At 36.5% G+C, this 15972-nt stretch overlaps 1 protein-coding gene across 4 annotated transcripts in view; it reads left to right on the top strand.

Moving 5' to 3' along the window:
- The window catches only part of ETV1 (ETS variant transcription factor 1), a 91496-nt gene that overhangs the window by 70986 nt on the left and 4538 nt on the right, over positions 1 to 15972 (top strand). For all 4 annotated transcript variants that reach the window (XM_047849921.1, XM_047849922.1, XM_047849920.1 and 1 more), the window contains 4 exons: positions 2956 to 3024; positions 4593 to 4661; positions 7982 to 8151; positions 12579 to 12680. In XM_047849921.1, coding sequence (XP_047705877.1) covers positions 2956 to 3024; positions 4593 to 4661; positions 7982 to 8151; positions 12579 to 12680 — 410 coding nt within the window. The remainder of the gene's footprint in view (positions 1 to 2955; positions 3025 to 4592; positions 4662 to 7981; positions 8152 to 12578; positions 12681 to 15972) is intronic.

Here is a 15972-nt window from a genome sequence, read left to right as displayed (position 1 = left end):
AGGCTTCTCTGGACTGTATAAAGGATACTGATTTTAAGGATAGACTGGATTTAAACACTGTTAGCTGGCATCTCAATTTCAAGAGCTAGATGTTAATTTTATTTACTCTGGAGTATAATAAATAGTATTAAGAGTGGGAAAAACACACGTATATTCTTACATATGTATGTTTTTTTCTAAGCTGCCGTTCCTTGTTTTTCTTAGAACCTCGATGATGAGTTTCGCCTCTGGAACTGTAATGGAGGTCCTGGCTTTAGCCTTATTAGAAATTATTAATTCATTATGGGTTTTAAATTAGTATACTTTGAATGTCACAGATTAATAAACAGAATTTATGAAAAATATTACAGAATTAGTACAAGAAATAACAAATCAGCAAGGTCAATAGATACATGAAAGTTAGTGAAATGATCACATTCTTTCTTTGATGTCAAATGTCCAAGATCATGCTTGTGTGTATTATGTTATTTTGTTTTATAAGATGTTCCTTCAACTTTGAATAGTGGGTTTCTTATAAGTACTTGCATTTCCTCTCCTCCTCTCCTTCTTCCCCTCTTGGGAGGAAAGACTACATTTAGTCACACTTATATATAATAGAGTTTAATCTATATGTTTTCCTCTAGCTTCAGAGCCAGCCAGCTGTTTTTACAGCCATACTCCAGCTGGCCAGCAGTCAGGAAAAGTATTTTGTGGCAGGGTGTCAACATTGGTACAACAAAATTCTTACCTCTAAACAGCTGCTGAGCTGATGGCAGAGTCATTAACACTGTCCCTTCTAGGCCCAGCTGCTTCAAGGGTCCTATGCCTGGCAATAAATCAAAATAACGTTAAAAATTAATCTGAAATACCACTGGTTAAAAAGTATGGATAAAATGGATTGCTAACTATTTGGTAACCCAGACGTTCAATCACTCTGCAACCCCATGATAAATGTCCTGATATCAAGAAACAAGATTAACTCTGTCTTCTTTTGTACGGTCAGAATTCTATACTAGATAATGTGTCATGTAAAGAAGGCATGGTATACTAAAATGTTTGATAATGAGTTTTATACTGTTTTCAACTCAAAAGCTGTTGATTTCTACATACTTTTAAATGTTCTTGCTCTAATGAATTGCTATTGAGATATATTTGACTAGGGGCACCTGTGTGGCTCAGTCACTTAAGCATCTGACTCTTGGTTTCAGCCCAGATCATGATCTCGGGCTTTGTGAGTTTGAGCCCTGAGTCAGGCTCCATTCTGACAGTGCAGAGCCTGCTTGGGATTCTCTCTCTCTCTCTGTCTCTCTCTCTCTCTCTCTCTCTCTCTCTCTCAATCTCAATCTGTCTCTCTTGTCTCTCTCCACCCCTCCCTTGCTCATATGCTTTCTCTCTCTCTCTCTGAGTAAATAAAACTTAAAAAAAATATTTTTGACTAAAACCACATCAACTTTTTTCTGTGAAAAAATATCTGATATTTTGGTTGACATTAATTACCAGGCAATTTTTGTTTTTTTGTTTTTGTTTTTGTTTTTAATTGTATACACTTTAAAAATGGAACATTCCAGACTGAGAAAGAATGACCTCTAGGCCAAGTAAATGGTGCTGATTATCTATTATAACATTAAATTCTATGGATGGGTGGTTAAGAAGAGATGAGGGTCTTTAAATCCCACTTCTTTTAAGTGATCTTTATTACACGTTCAGAAATCACGTACTTACTATGAGTGGTGGAATGGGGAGACACACTCTTAAATAACACATTTGTCGTGTGTTTTATAAGTTTATATGTGTTCAGAGTTTCAAAGACTTGAGTATACATACAGAAGATAGAATTAGTTTAGTCACATATATTTATACACTCCTATAGAATCTGTATATGTTATATACAGGCTTTGGTCCAGGTTTGTGGGACCTAAAACATAAACTTTGTGGAATCTTCTGAAAGAAAAAGAAAATGAAATGGCATATACAAAGTTAGGGGCAGGACCTCAGGAGGGACTTCTGTAAGTGGAGGATCCTTCCTGAAGCTATAACTTCATTGGCTTCACCAGACATCAACCTCTGATCAAGTGAGTGAACTTCTTTTTTCAGAATCAAAGAACTTGAGCCTGTAGTAGATTGTAGATAACATCTGACCTGACCTTTATTTTATATAAACTTGGACACAGAATGGTTTTTCTAAAGTCATGTAGCTTTGCTAGTGGTAAATAAAGCACTTGAATTTTAATCTTTTGTCTCCTAATCCATATTTTTTTTCCTTTCCCCCTCCCTAACCTAATAAACAGCCATCACTAGGACTCAAGTTTAACCATTAACCAAGTTTATTTTTTTGTATTTTTTCAGTGATGAGTTAACTTGGTCAGATAGGCAAGGCCTCACTCCTAGGGTGATAGTGGTATTTGCTACCAAATTGTGGGATTTCTGTTCTCTAGTCTCATTGGTTTGGAGTATGACCTGTGTGCTTAACAAAATAAAAAGTTAGTGATAATTTATTTGGGGCTGAAAATAGCAATCACCTTGAAAGGCTAGACTAATTTTAAGAGATGTAGCAATTTTGGTGTTTTGTTAATAATTTCTACCAGTGTTCATGAAATAAACTATGAATGAGTCTTTTGTTGATCTTTCCTCTAAATACCACGGGATATACAGATATATCTCATAAATGCCCCCCAAACGTATCTTAACTCATTACACCATTTGTTTCAAGGCTACTCTCCTATTCATGTGGGATTGCAGGAGAGCCACTCTTCCGCAAATGTGGGTAAAGCTGTGAATTCACATGCCTGTCGAAGAGAGTCCGTGTTCACCATTTCTTGTGTGGGCCCTGCCTGAAATGTTAACTACGTGTTGACAAGCTCTTCTCGTGGAGACTCATGTCAGTTTCGGTTATTTTCCTCTCTGCACTCTGTTCACTGGTAACCACACATTTTCAGCTCCAGACTTCTCTTTGACCGGTGTTGTTTCTTCTTTCAGAAGTGCCTAGCTGCCACTCCATTTATATGAGGCAAGAAGGCTTCCTGGCTCATCCCAGCAGAACAGAAGTTAAGTTTTCTATTATTGAAGTTCCTTGTAAATCCTGTCAAAATCAGATGTGCCAAAGATGCAATCATTTGATTATTCATTCTATTTTATGGGGAAAATCACTTATGTTCCCTAAAGCTTAAAACTTTATCTTTTTGAAGTAAAAGGAAGATGTTTCAGGTCATGTTATCTTGAATTTGGTTGTTAACATGAGTCATGTGCATGTAAACAGCTGAAAAGTGGAGTTCTGTGTTCTTTCCGTCCCCCCCCCAACAACCACATTCTTTTAAAATAGAACATGTGCTTTATAGATTAGCCTATCTTCCTACTCTCTGTTGAAATGTATCTTCGAGGAATGTCAGTTTTTCTTTACAAATTTAAGTCTCTGTTTTGAAATAAAAGACAGGAGATATACATATATTTGCCTTTAAATAAACTGGATTTTCATTTTCAGACAAATAATAGTTAAGAATGGAATTTCACATAAGAGGCCTACAGAAGGAACTTTTATTATGGGTGTGTTCATGGTAAACATGGTGGGAAAGCTTTGATCTAACAGACTTTGATACCTGCAAATTAGTGAATAAAAAAGATCTCTGGATACATTCCCTCCTAAAGTATTTCTGGAAATATGTGTGTGGTTCTTATCATAATGCTCTTTGTCCTCAGTAAGATGATATAGGTGCATGCGTTTACATTAGGTCTAATATGGGTTGTTTTGTGTAAGTGAGATTGATAGAAGTAAATCCTTGTATTTAAAGAAGAGTATAATGAGCTGGTAAATCAAAAATATTTAAGAAATGCGATGTAATTAGTGTCAGTCACTACTGTTGTTAATGTTATGTACTCACGGTAGAGACCAATACATTTGAGAAAAAAAACTGTGATTAAATTGTATGAAATTTCTTACTGGCGATCAAAGACAACGAGAATTCACTGAAGGTCACAGTCAATGACATGGGGGAGAAAATGACCGTTAAAGCTGTTGATCTATTTTGTTTTTTTTTTTTTCCTGTGGACTTAGTTTTGTTATAGGAAAAAGGAATATTAAACATAGAATTAAACTGTCTTGGCTGTTGGAGATGAAAATATGAGACGGTTAGCCTAGCTAAATATTTCTCGCAGGAAGTAAGGGGTAGACTGAATGTGTTTCAGTTTATCAGGATAACCCCGTGAGGTAAATATAAGTAATTCATCTTGATTTCCTTCTTGTCTCATGAATAACAAAACTTGTAAGAGAATGAAAAGGAGATTGTAATTTCTAAGTTTGCCAGTGTTTACCTGCTCTGTGCTTGGGTTAGTAATGATATAAATGTCTGTCATATATCACTGTTCTAGGTACTATTCCAAACTTGTGTATATTAAATTCTTATCCTGACAACACCCCTTTAAGATAGGTGATTTAGTATCACGCCCATTTTATAGGTGAGGAGACAGAGACACAGAGGTTAAATAGTGTATCTAAGGTCACAGAGCTGAAAAATGGCAGAGCCCTTTTCTACCCCAGTTTTTGTGTTAATGGCTCTATTTTAAATTGCTTGTGAATTTCATTTCTATCATGAATAAATGTATCCTCTTTCTCCCCACAGGCTGTATGTTTGAAAAGGGCCCCAGGCAGTTTTATGATGACACCTGTGTTGTCCCAGAGAAATTTGATGGTAGGTTTTTCATTGTCCTTCAAGTTTGAATTTTTCTAAGAGGGAGTGGAGAGTTCACCCTCAATTCTCCTGAAAGAAGGTGACATCTCTACTTAAAGATTTCTATGCACATCATTTGTGATGTATTCAACTCTTGCTAAACTTTACCTTTTATAAATTCTCTCTTCCTTTCCTTATTCGGAAGCTTTTTGCTTTTGTCCTAGGAGAGATCTCATTTTGAGAGTTATAACCAGAGTATCATTCTTGCTGAGATTTGTGTCCAGTAAGAGGGGTCTTTCCATTGCCCTGCTGAGCACATGCAGCTTGTTGTTCGAGATTTATTGAAAGCTGATCCCATAATTAACAAAGCAGAACAGAAAGCATGCTACTGTGGATACGCAGATGACTAATGCAGTCTTCTTCCTTTTATTGTTCATGAAAAGATGCATTATGGAGCACAGGAACAACATAGCTGCCCATTTAGTTAGTGATTGTTAGTCCTTTTTGTTCTCCCCCCCACCCCCCCCTCGGGAAGATGTTCATTCCTAATGTGCCATTATTTTGTAATTGCTTAAAATGGAGTCAGGAAAGCATTACCTTTTTAATATCACTCTCGATTGCAGTGAAAAGGTTCCAGATTTTAGAAAAGAGTGTCAAGTTAAATAGAATTTCTTCTTTCTCAACAAAGGTGGCAGAAGTCAGCATCTACGCGGACGCTTGGGTAAAAAGTGAACAGTTCATTGGTTTAGCGGTTCTTCGGAGTGGACCCCATATTTCCTGCTTTGATTGTTTAACAGGAAATGAGCAGGGACCCTCTTATTAGCTGATTGCACAAACTTTGGGGATCATGGCTGTAATGACTTGGTAGCGCTCATAAGTTTTTAATCGTTGTTATTTAAACAGCAAAGTGCATGCTCAGATTGCTTCTACATCTCTAATTAGTTGCTTGAAGACTACTCTGTTCCTGAGGTTTTTGCTACTCTGGTCCTTCACAGAAGGAATGATAATTTTGGGAAGATCTGTTTCCCTAATCTTGCTTTAAATTGCTAAATTCATTGAAGGTCACAGGGGTAAGCTCCGGTAGGGGTCACTTTTTTGGCCTTATTCTAAATAGATACTGGTTTTAAGCTTCGAAGTTCAGCAGTGTGATAGGTGTGGAGTGTCACAATTCTTAAAATACAACCTTTTTTCTTCAGACAGAGCATAAAGCCTTTACTTTTTGGAATGACCTTCATCAGGTTTTTTTCTTTTCTTTCTTTCTTTCTTTCTTTCTTTCTTTCTTTCTTTCTTTGCTTCATTCTTAGTGAGCTTAACATTTTAAGACATCTTGATTATCAGCATGGGCATATAAGGAAGAAAAAATAGCTCAAAACTATCAATAGGATTACAGCATAATCTAAGAAGCCTAAATCACATGAATGTCTATCTTGATTATTCATTCCCTTTGACTTTTAAATATTCTCAATTTTGTACTAAGAAAGGCTTTTTTGGAAAATAATACTTATTACTCTTTTTTTTTTTGTAAGGAATAGAGAGCAAAAGAATAGAAAAACAAAGGGTTATTTTTTTTCATCGACAAGGCCAGTATGGTCAGTCACATTTATAGGCAGAAACAACCTAGAGATTATAAAATTTGACAGGGTTTCACTCTGTATAATTGCTCAGTTACCCCCATGAAAAAATTTGTGAGTCTCAGAAGGAAAAACTGAGATAAATAAAACTGTCATTGAAATCAATATGAAGAGACACTTCTGTATTATCTAGCTTAGACCAAAATGACATAATGATTTTTAGCAGCTATTGACTGAATAATTTTATTTTGGTTATGGTTTTTAAAGTATTGCTCTTTTCGTGATTATTTTAAGAGGTATGTTGCTGTCTACTAACCAAAGGAAAGTTTTTTTTTTTTCAAATTTTTTTTTTTCAACGTTTATTTATTTTTGGGACAGAGAGAGACAGAGCATGAACGGGGGAGGGGCAGAGAGAGAGGGAGACACAGAATCGGAAACAGGCTCCAGGCTCTGAGCCCTCAGCCCAGAGCCTGACACGGGGCTCGAACTCACGGACCGCGAGATCGTGACCTGGCTGAAGTCGGACACTTAACCGACTGCGCCACCCAGGCACCCCCCAAAGGAAAGTTTTAAGAAGCTTCTGACTTCACCTGCTTTATAATTCACACTAACTGTGAATAAATTAGCTTCAGTATATTCTGTCTGAATTGCTTCTATCGTGGAGAAGAGAAAGTTGTGCATTAACAATGATATGTCCGCAGGGCCCTAGACATTCGTTCCCCAGTGTGACCAGTTCCACATATTTTAGGGGTAGGTGCCTGGAGGTGAGATGTAAATAATCAGGAGTTATGACTGAATTTTTTGTTTGTTTGTTTGGTTGGTTGGTAAAAGTAAGATAACTGACCAGATTTATGCCAGAAGAATTGTGGTAGTAACACCTATAGTGCTGTAATGTACTTAATAGGTTTCTACACTATGTATAAATAACAAATAAATGTAACACAAACCAACCTTTCTTGATTAAAAATAGAGATTTACAGAAAGCTCCAGTACGTATGTTTTCAGATTGCACTTTTAGAAAAAGACTAGTAAGCTAAACTCACATGAGTGAAATGCAAGCAAGAGATGAAGAAAAACAAAGAAATTTTTATTTTCTGCCAGCTAAGAAAGTGGTAGTGCCCGTATGAAGGTGTGGAAAAGGATGGTATGATGATAATCCAATATGCTCTGATTTCCCTATGAGATTTTCCTAATTTATATAATGTACAGATTGCTTAACCCAGCGTTTAAGATGCTATTAAATTTGCTTTGAAATATTTGCATTTAAATTTGCAATAGTTTGTAATGTGCAGGTCAATGAGATAGTACACATTATAGTTTGCAGAATTTAATTTGTACAAATAGAGTGCCCAGAGCTTAAAATTGATTACTCCCTCTTCAGTGTTGCTTAGAGCAGTGAATAATGTCATTAGCAATAAAAGCAAAAAGAAGTGTGATTAGACAGTATGGTTTTTAAATAAATGAATTAAAACAAAAGGATAGTTATACAAAAATGTTATAAGTAAATGACATCTGTGGATTTATTCTGCACCTGTGTGCATTTATTTTGACCCTTATATGTTATATATAGTTGTTTGTGAGTTTGTACAGATTCTCGCTTTACTTCAAATCCTTTAATTGTTTTAAAGCCCTGTTTAGCAATAACATTACATTTCACAGACACCCATAAAGTGGTTGTGTTTTAATCATTTTAGCGATTGACTTAATGTAAATTTTATATAAATGTCATAATATTGCTAATAATCGAAACTTAAAACCTTTTTAATTTAGGAGACATCAAACAGGAGCCAGGCATGTATCGGGAAGGCCCCACGTACCAGCGGCGGGGGTCACTTCAGCTCTGGCAGTTTTTGGTAGCTCTTCTGGATGACCCTTCAAATTCTCATTTCATTGCGTGGACTGGGCGAGGCATGGAATTTAAACTGATTGAGCCCGAAGAGGTGGGTTTAACAGATTTTTGTTTGGAAAACCAGATATGTTATAATATTGAAGAAACATATATTCGATCAGTGTGCCAAAAACGTTTTTGTTTGTTTGTTTTTTTTTACTTTTAAAACTTTAGGAAAACCTTCTAAATTAGAAGGTGGGCAGAGGAAAAAAATGTATCCATTTAAACTAAGAAATGAATGTGTTGCACACTTTTTCCAGTTGAATACCATCCTGTGGAATTGATGAAGAAAACTAGCCAGAGCATCGTTGGCATAAGACTTGATTCAAGAATGCAGTGCTTGGGAAGGTCTCTAAGAGAGCATCTACATTGGGGATGTTTGATGATTTTTGAGGAGGAGAGGGTGTATCTGAAGTTCAACTACTTTTGCACATGAAGGGATTGTTCTTGAGTATTAGCATTTGTTATTTGGATAATCTTAATTTTGTCAAGGGGTCAGAGAGGGACATTGAGAAACCAAAGTCATGTGCCAGAGGGAGCAGGGGAGAAATTGCCGTAGGGGGGTAAAGGCCCACAAGAGCTGCAGTAGGAAGTTCTCACTCCTTCAGAGATGCGGGCCTAGTAGGGACATTGCTTCTCTTTGATTTTTGGTGATACCTTTTCTAGGCAGCCAGACTGTGTACACCCCATGAGAAAGTAGGGATTAAGTACAAAGTGTCACCGTAACACCTAAGAAATTGCCAAAGTGAGAGAATTCTAGAGAGATAATATGGATAAATGGAACACACTTTCAACTACCTGTTCACCTTTCTTACTGTCGCCCCCGTGCACAGACAAATGGAATGTTTTCCGGAAAAACGTCTCAGTTCAAGTTTTATTCTCCCCAGGTCTAGTTTCAGACTTAAAGCTACTATAATTATTATGGCATAACCCACCAATTGCATTTTGGACCTCTATAGAAAGGTGACTTTTGTATGAAATGCTTGTGTCTTATTAAAGGTGCTTTCTCTGCTACTTTTGAAGTTGACTTTGGTTTACATTAGCCAAGAAAGCAATGGAAGACTTTCAGTTAACATGCCTATGACTGATCATTTTGGCTGTAGGGTTTAAACACCTCAGAAAGATTGAAAAATTTCGTAAGATATCCAGATATTTTTGAACCCAAGTGATTAGTTTCTCATAGACCAAATATCTACAACCTAGGATAATGGGCCTATATATCTTAAATTTTCTGCCCTTTGAAACCAGGTATTCATTTATAATCAGATAACATGTCGTAGTTTGATATCCAGAAGATAAGTTACCTTTCTTATTTAAGAGATTATCTGATTCAAATATGTATTAAAAGAAGTTTGAAATAACAGGAGCTGGTTAGCATAATTATAAATCTACTTCAGATTATAACTTGTGCTTGCCGGGTTAGCTTTGCATCTCCATTGCCCTACACCAAACACACATACAAATTTCAGAATTTGAAAATATCCATTGTCTAGTATGGGCTAAATGTTTGTGTGTTTGAATTTCCGTAGTGTGTCTCAAGCTTACTTTGGCTTTCAAACGAAATTCATTTTTATGTAGATGTACTTAAATGATGTAAGCTAAAGAACCGTAAAAACGTGAAGCACTAACAAATTGAGACTAGAAACACTTAATGTAAAGTAACTTGAAAGCCCTTTAACGTGATGGAAGTGTGTGCTGTTCACCTCATCGAACATGTTAATAATCACTGAAGAGTTGGTTCATCGGAGAACTGAGTACGTGCGATAGGAATTTACATCGAACAGTTATTTCCTTCTACCTGTGACTAAAATATAGTACTGTTAACTGTGGGCACCCCGTGGTAGAGTAGATCTCTAGAACTTGTTCATCTTGCATAACTCATCTGCTTCTCATAGGCATATTGGTATGTGGCACTTCTCTTGATGAATGTGACACTGAGTCAGTTAAAACATCTCTAAGAATCGGGGCACCTGGGTGGCTCAGTCGGTTAAGCATCTGACTTTGGCTCAGGTCACGATCTCATGGTTTGTGGGTCTGCATGGAGCCTGCTTCAGATTCTGTCTCCTTCTCTCTCTGCCTTTCTTCTGCTCATGCCCTGTCTCTCTCTGTCTCTCAAAAATGAGTAAACATCACAAAATTTTAAGAAAACATCTCTAAGAATAAATTTTACTGTTTTAAAATACCTACTAATACCCACTTGTGCTGAGAATTACCAGGCATCCTCAAAATCAGACTCTGCTTATGGTATCAAAAAAATCATCTTTCTCTCCCTAGAGACTTCCACTGTGTTGTCTTAAAGTTGGTTGCAAGTTTTTTACTTTCTAGGGACATCCTGGTGAGTTTCTTCATGAGAAGCATTTGTAAATGAAAAACTATTCAGAGGTTGTTGTTTAATTTAAGGAAATATTAATACTTTATTTTCACATAGTTACAAACAGGTAGAGAGTCAAACAATAAGACACTCTTAAATACAGAGAACAAACTGAGGGTTGATGGGAGGGTGCGGGAGAGAGGAAAGTGGGGGATGGGCACTGAGGAGGGCACTTGTTGGGATGAGCACTGGGTGTTGTATGTAAGTGATAAATCATGGGAATCTACCCCCAAAACCAAGAGCACACTGTATACACTGTATGTTAGCCAACTTGACAATAAATTATATTTAAAAAAGAAAAAAAATATATATATATATATATTTTAAAAAAAAAGAAAAAAAGTAGTTTTCATGTCCTTTTCAAGTTTGCATGCTGTTCACTTGCCAAATCTCTTAAAGATTTGCTGATGTTCATTATTTGGTTTTTAAAAGGCGTTTTATTTAGAAAGCATTGCTTTCATTTCTTACTGCCACCCTCCCATTTCACTACTGCTTAGAACACTTGCATTAAAATAAAGTTGATCTTTGGAAAATTAAGATGTACCTGCTGTGATGACCACTTGGATATGTCATCATGTCCCTGTTGCATCACATTTCTCTGCTCTTAAAAAAGTAGAGGGATGCATGTGGCTAAATTACATCGTATGTTTATTCAGGGAATACAAATTAAGGAGGTAGAAGATAGCAAGGATCAATATTTTTATTTTTTTATTTTTTTATTTTTTTTTAATTTTTTTTCAACGTTTTTATTTATTTTTGGGACAGAGAGAGACAGAGCATGAACGGGGGAGGGGCAGAGAGAGAGGGAGACACAGAATCGGAAACAGGCTCCAGGCTCTGAGCCATCAGCCCAGAGCCCGACGCGGGGCTCAAACTCACGGACCGTGAGATCGTGACCTGGCTGAAGTCGAACGCTTAACCGACTGCGCCACCCAGGCGCCCATGGATCAGTATTTTTAAAAGGAAGGAAAAAAAAAACCAAACCCTGAGGAAAGTCTATTGCTAATAAAATGGAGAAAGACATTATGATCTCTCTGAAAAGCATTCTATTTTAGTGTATGGGACCCAGCAACAACTTGGAATTTCATAGAAATGAAGGAAAACACTAACTCTATTAGCTAATGCTCTCTTGGGGTCGCCTAGGTATGCATGACAGCTGCAGTATCTGCTCAGACTAATAAAATATGGAAATTAACGAGAACGTGGTTGTAGCTGGGGTAGAAAAAGCAGGCTACGCTCTTCAGTATAATGCTTCAGCCAGCCCAAGGCGGTGGTGACGCGGGGGAGGCATATACATTGGAGAAGGGACTTTTCTTGAAAATCTCTCCTCTGCCACATAAGTTGCTCCTCCAAAGCCACATTATAAAAAGTTCTGAGATTTTTCACTAAACAACAAAGTGGACATTCTGCTTTAGAGATTTTTGTTTGTGGACTTGTGTACATGGTGACCTTTTCCACTTCCTTATTTTTAGTATGCAATTACTGTTGTCTAAGTGAATGCCTAATTTGCCAGTTTAGTATTGGTTACAGTTTTATTCTGATGCTGCTTCAGGCAATAAAAATTATTTGCAGTTCAGATTATGAATTTGTATAGTGTTTCCTCTGCTCCACATAAAATGCCACTTGTTCACTCTTTTATTTAGTATCAAACAGGGTATTTTTTCCTTTAGTTTATTACAACCTCAAAAAACACCTTTACAAAGAGATCACTAAGCTGTTCTTGATCTATGGGTTTTATCTGAAAAACTAAGAGGGAAAACACAGGCCATATATCTCAGGATGGGAAACTTGCCTCATCTTGGTGAATTGCAGCCTGTTCGTTCCCATTGTAAACACATCCCCTTATTTCCATTTAATTTTGTATCCAAAACAATAGTGACAAAGAATTCTATTGTGAAGTTTCAGAAGGATCACTGTGCTGCACGCCTGGTTTAAAAGCAAACCAGGACACAGGAAAATTCAGATCATGATTTTGCCTCTTTACTTAGGTCTTTAATTTGGATGTGTTTTGGAAGGTTTGGAAGTAATTGATTAATTCACTAATGCTTTATGAAATATCTTGATAAGGCAGTACTTAACACTACAATGTCATTCTGTTTTGGTGGCAGGTGGCCCGGCGTTGGGGCATTCAGAAAAACAGGCCAGCTATGAACTATGATAAACTAAGCCGTTCGCTTCGCTATTATTATGAGAAAGGAATCATGCAAAAGGTGAGCAGCTAAAACAGCATTAAAATTCATTGAAATGTTGCACATTAATCTGCATGTCGTACTTTAAAAGCCACATATCATTGCATTGCTGAAGCAAGGTTTTCACTCATTTTAACATATGCTTAGCTCTTGGTTTTGGTATTACAAGCCTTTCTATTTATAAATTCCTGGGCATTAGAGACCGGTGTAATAATATCATATAGAAACTAGTAGGCTTTCTGGCAGTCCCAACTTTACCGTATTTGGTAAAAAATGTTGTTTCAGTACTAATATTCACATATATCTTCCCAGAAGTTTTCGGTAGTCCACTACATTCCCCACAATTATATAATTTGGAAATGCTTTTGTTTATAGTTTCCAGTACAAACTGAATGCTTACTTTTTCCCTCCTTGTTCTTATCCTTAAGAAACATTCAGAGAATTTCTTGTCCTGAAAAATCTTCTTTTCTTGTCTGAGATCTTGCCTGGTTTCAGCATGTGACAGCTTAGAATCCTAAACCATTTATTAAAAATAAGTATTGATACTATTTCATTGGTGAATGAAGTTAAATATATTTTATTTCATTTCAAGTGAGCTTCTCTTAGTATTTGAAAGTGGCTTTAAAAAAAAGAGTAAGATAAAACAAGTGAAGTGCATGCAGAAGAGATTGTAAAATTTTTGAAGAAGGGAATGAACTGATGAATAAAGATAAAACATTGAATACTTGTGATTATTACATCTTTCAGCCTTGCATGTGTATTCATTCCAGTTGTGTAGATTGTGAACCAAGTTTATGATTTATCCTTTGTGAACATTACTGTCTTATTATGCGTCCTTTGTTCATTTGGGTGACACAAACATAGGTATATATTCTGCACTGTGGCATATTTTTTATACCACTATATTTACACCAAGAAAACTCAACCATTTGCTACATGTAACATACTGGAACAGAGGGAACAGCATCACTGAGTTTTTAGACCAAAGGGAATTGGTGCTCTGGAGTTCACCATCTCAGAAGTTAGAGTGCCCAAGATCCTTGAAAGATAAGGCTGAATCCATTTCTCATTTCCTATTTCCCCGAATCTCGCCTTCAAGATATATAACCTATTACTACTTGCTCCCCTGTGTTCTCCATCTCAACTGTAGGGTCTTTTTTTATTCCTCCCTTCCTCTCACCTGCCCTTCCCACCTGCAGTGATACCCTTTCATTTTCCTCACCAAGTCCCTAGTCCCAGCACATCACGTGGGCTGGTGCAGCAGGTGCTCCCCAGTCCTGGGTAGTGGTGCACAGCGAAAGAGAGAATGCAGTCGGGTTTACATGCTGACTTCTCAGCGGGTCACCTTTTTGAACAGGTTCTTCTGCTAAATGGTGGTGTTTTTACTTCCTGAAGTTGTCTGATGATTAAATGAAATAAGGTACCCGAGACCGTTGCGTGGTACCTGGCACAGTAGAAGTCTTCAGTGAAAGGTAGCTCTGAATACCACTCACACCCTGAAACCAGTGGGAGCTGAGACACATTTGGCTTCTGTGTCTTGACCATTAAGTCTCTTATTAAAGAGAGCATTCACAGAGAGTTAAAAGGAGAAGGTCTCTAGTTACACCTCAGCTTTTAGACATAGTGTTTGACAGGGTATCTCCAGGATGTCATGCCAGGTCTTAATTATTCTCAAGGGTGTTCAAACGTGATTCTTATTACTAATATCACCATTCCATGTGCCTGTTGATTTATCCGATGATCACATATACCGTGTGTTTACCTCTTATTTTAATAGATTGATAAGACAAGATGCTATCACATAATCAAATTATGGCATAGGTACTAAAATACAGATTAAAATAGTGTTGCTCCTCACATTTTTCCCTGTTGGGATGTAATTGCCAAAAGAAATTGTTTGCAACTGTTTATCAGCTAGTAGAGGGTAGCAAAATTCTGTGGTTTCTATGACATACCTTTTGGGGTGTTGCCGTGCAATGTGAGAAAGCATAGGGTGTTTAATGGTGAAATATGCAAAATTGAGGTCTCCTTGTAGCCAGCACATAAATGAAGGCTGCTTACAGTTTTTACAGACATGTTTACTCTTTTTCCTCATATGTGTTGAGTGATTCTCTTTGCTGCTATTTGATACGCCTCTGACCCCCTCATCACTTCACCGATATGGTCCCCTCTTTATAGAGTGCCTTGCCTTCTGATTTTTACCTAACGTCTGTATCAGTCTAATGGTTAAGTAAATTTTAACAGAGTCACTCAGGAAAATTATGCTGTCCTTAAAAAAAAAGTGTGATATAGAATTTTATATTTCAGGGTGTAGTGGAAAAATGTTTATATGACCACACTTGATTAGAAACTTAAAATTCTGTTACTCTGGTTTCTTTTCAGATCATATAAACTTAAAATTATGTATGTATGTGGTGTATGTCAAGGAAAATAAAATGGAAAGTTTAGAAAATAAAAATAATCAAATGGATCTAAACATATAAAAAAATCCTGATTATTTCAGTAGTTGTGAAAGAAGAAAGGGTGGGGTATGGCTTTTAGACTGTACATACATGTGTTCACTTCTATTTCAAAACAGAAATGCCTAGACAAATATGTGGAAAAATTTGAACAGTGGTTATTTCTTGATGATATAATGATAAATCATTATTTCTTTTGGTTTAATGTGTAGTTTTTAGTTTTCCTCTAGTTTCTCTGTGTTACTTCTACGATTTTAAAAATTAACACATAATTTAAATGTGTAGTCTTTCAAAGCACAGTTCAAAAGATACTTCCTTACTTAACTCTAATTCATCTCCTATAAAATTCATGTTCTGTATATCTCAGCTTTGCAGTTTGGGTATACTTAATGTGCAGCATTTTCTACATTGTAATTGTATTACTACTAATAAAAGACATTATTTCCCTTGGTAGTTATCAGCCTTTGTTCTAAACTCTGTGGCATCTAACATAGTCCGATAAATATAGTGGTAGCTCCAAAAATGTTTTTCATAAGAAAAATAGCAGGAAGCAATGAGTCAAGGCAGTCTCCTTAAGAGGTTTTATAATCTTGATTGCATGTTGTACATTTTAATTCCCCATGGCGATTTATCAAATCATTTCTAATTATAACCAATAGCAACAGGTTGGATAAAAAAGCTACCAGTAGCCTAAAGCAAATACCTCTTTTTCTGAAGCTCCAAACAAAACAAAGAAGGTTATTGAATGCTTTGAGGTATGCAGGCCATTTATTTATTTATTTTCCTCAAGATGGTTTGAATAAAGAAAAAAAAAAAAGAACACAAGGATTTCATATCTTAGCTTTGTTTCTGAT

The sequence above is a fragment of the Prionailurus viverrinus genome, chromosome A2 (genome assembly GCF_022837055.1).
Source record: "Prionailurus viverrinus isolate Anna chromosome A2, UM_Priviv_1.0, whole genome shotgun sequence".
Taxonomy (NCBI): Eukaryota; Metazoa; Chordata; class Mammalia; order Carnivora; family Felidae; genus Prionailurus; species Prionailurus viverrinus.
Note: the sequence above shows the minus strand (reverse complement) of the source record. Positions and strands in the feature narration are given on the sequence as shown.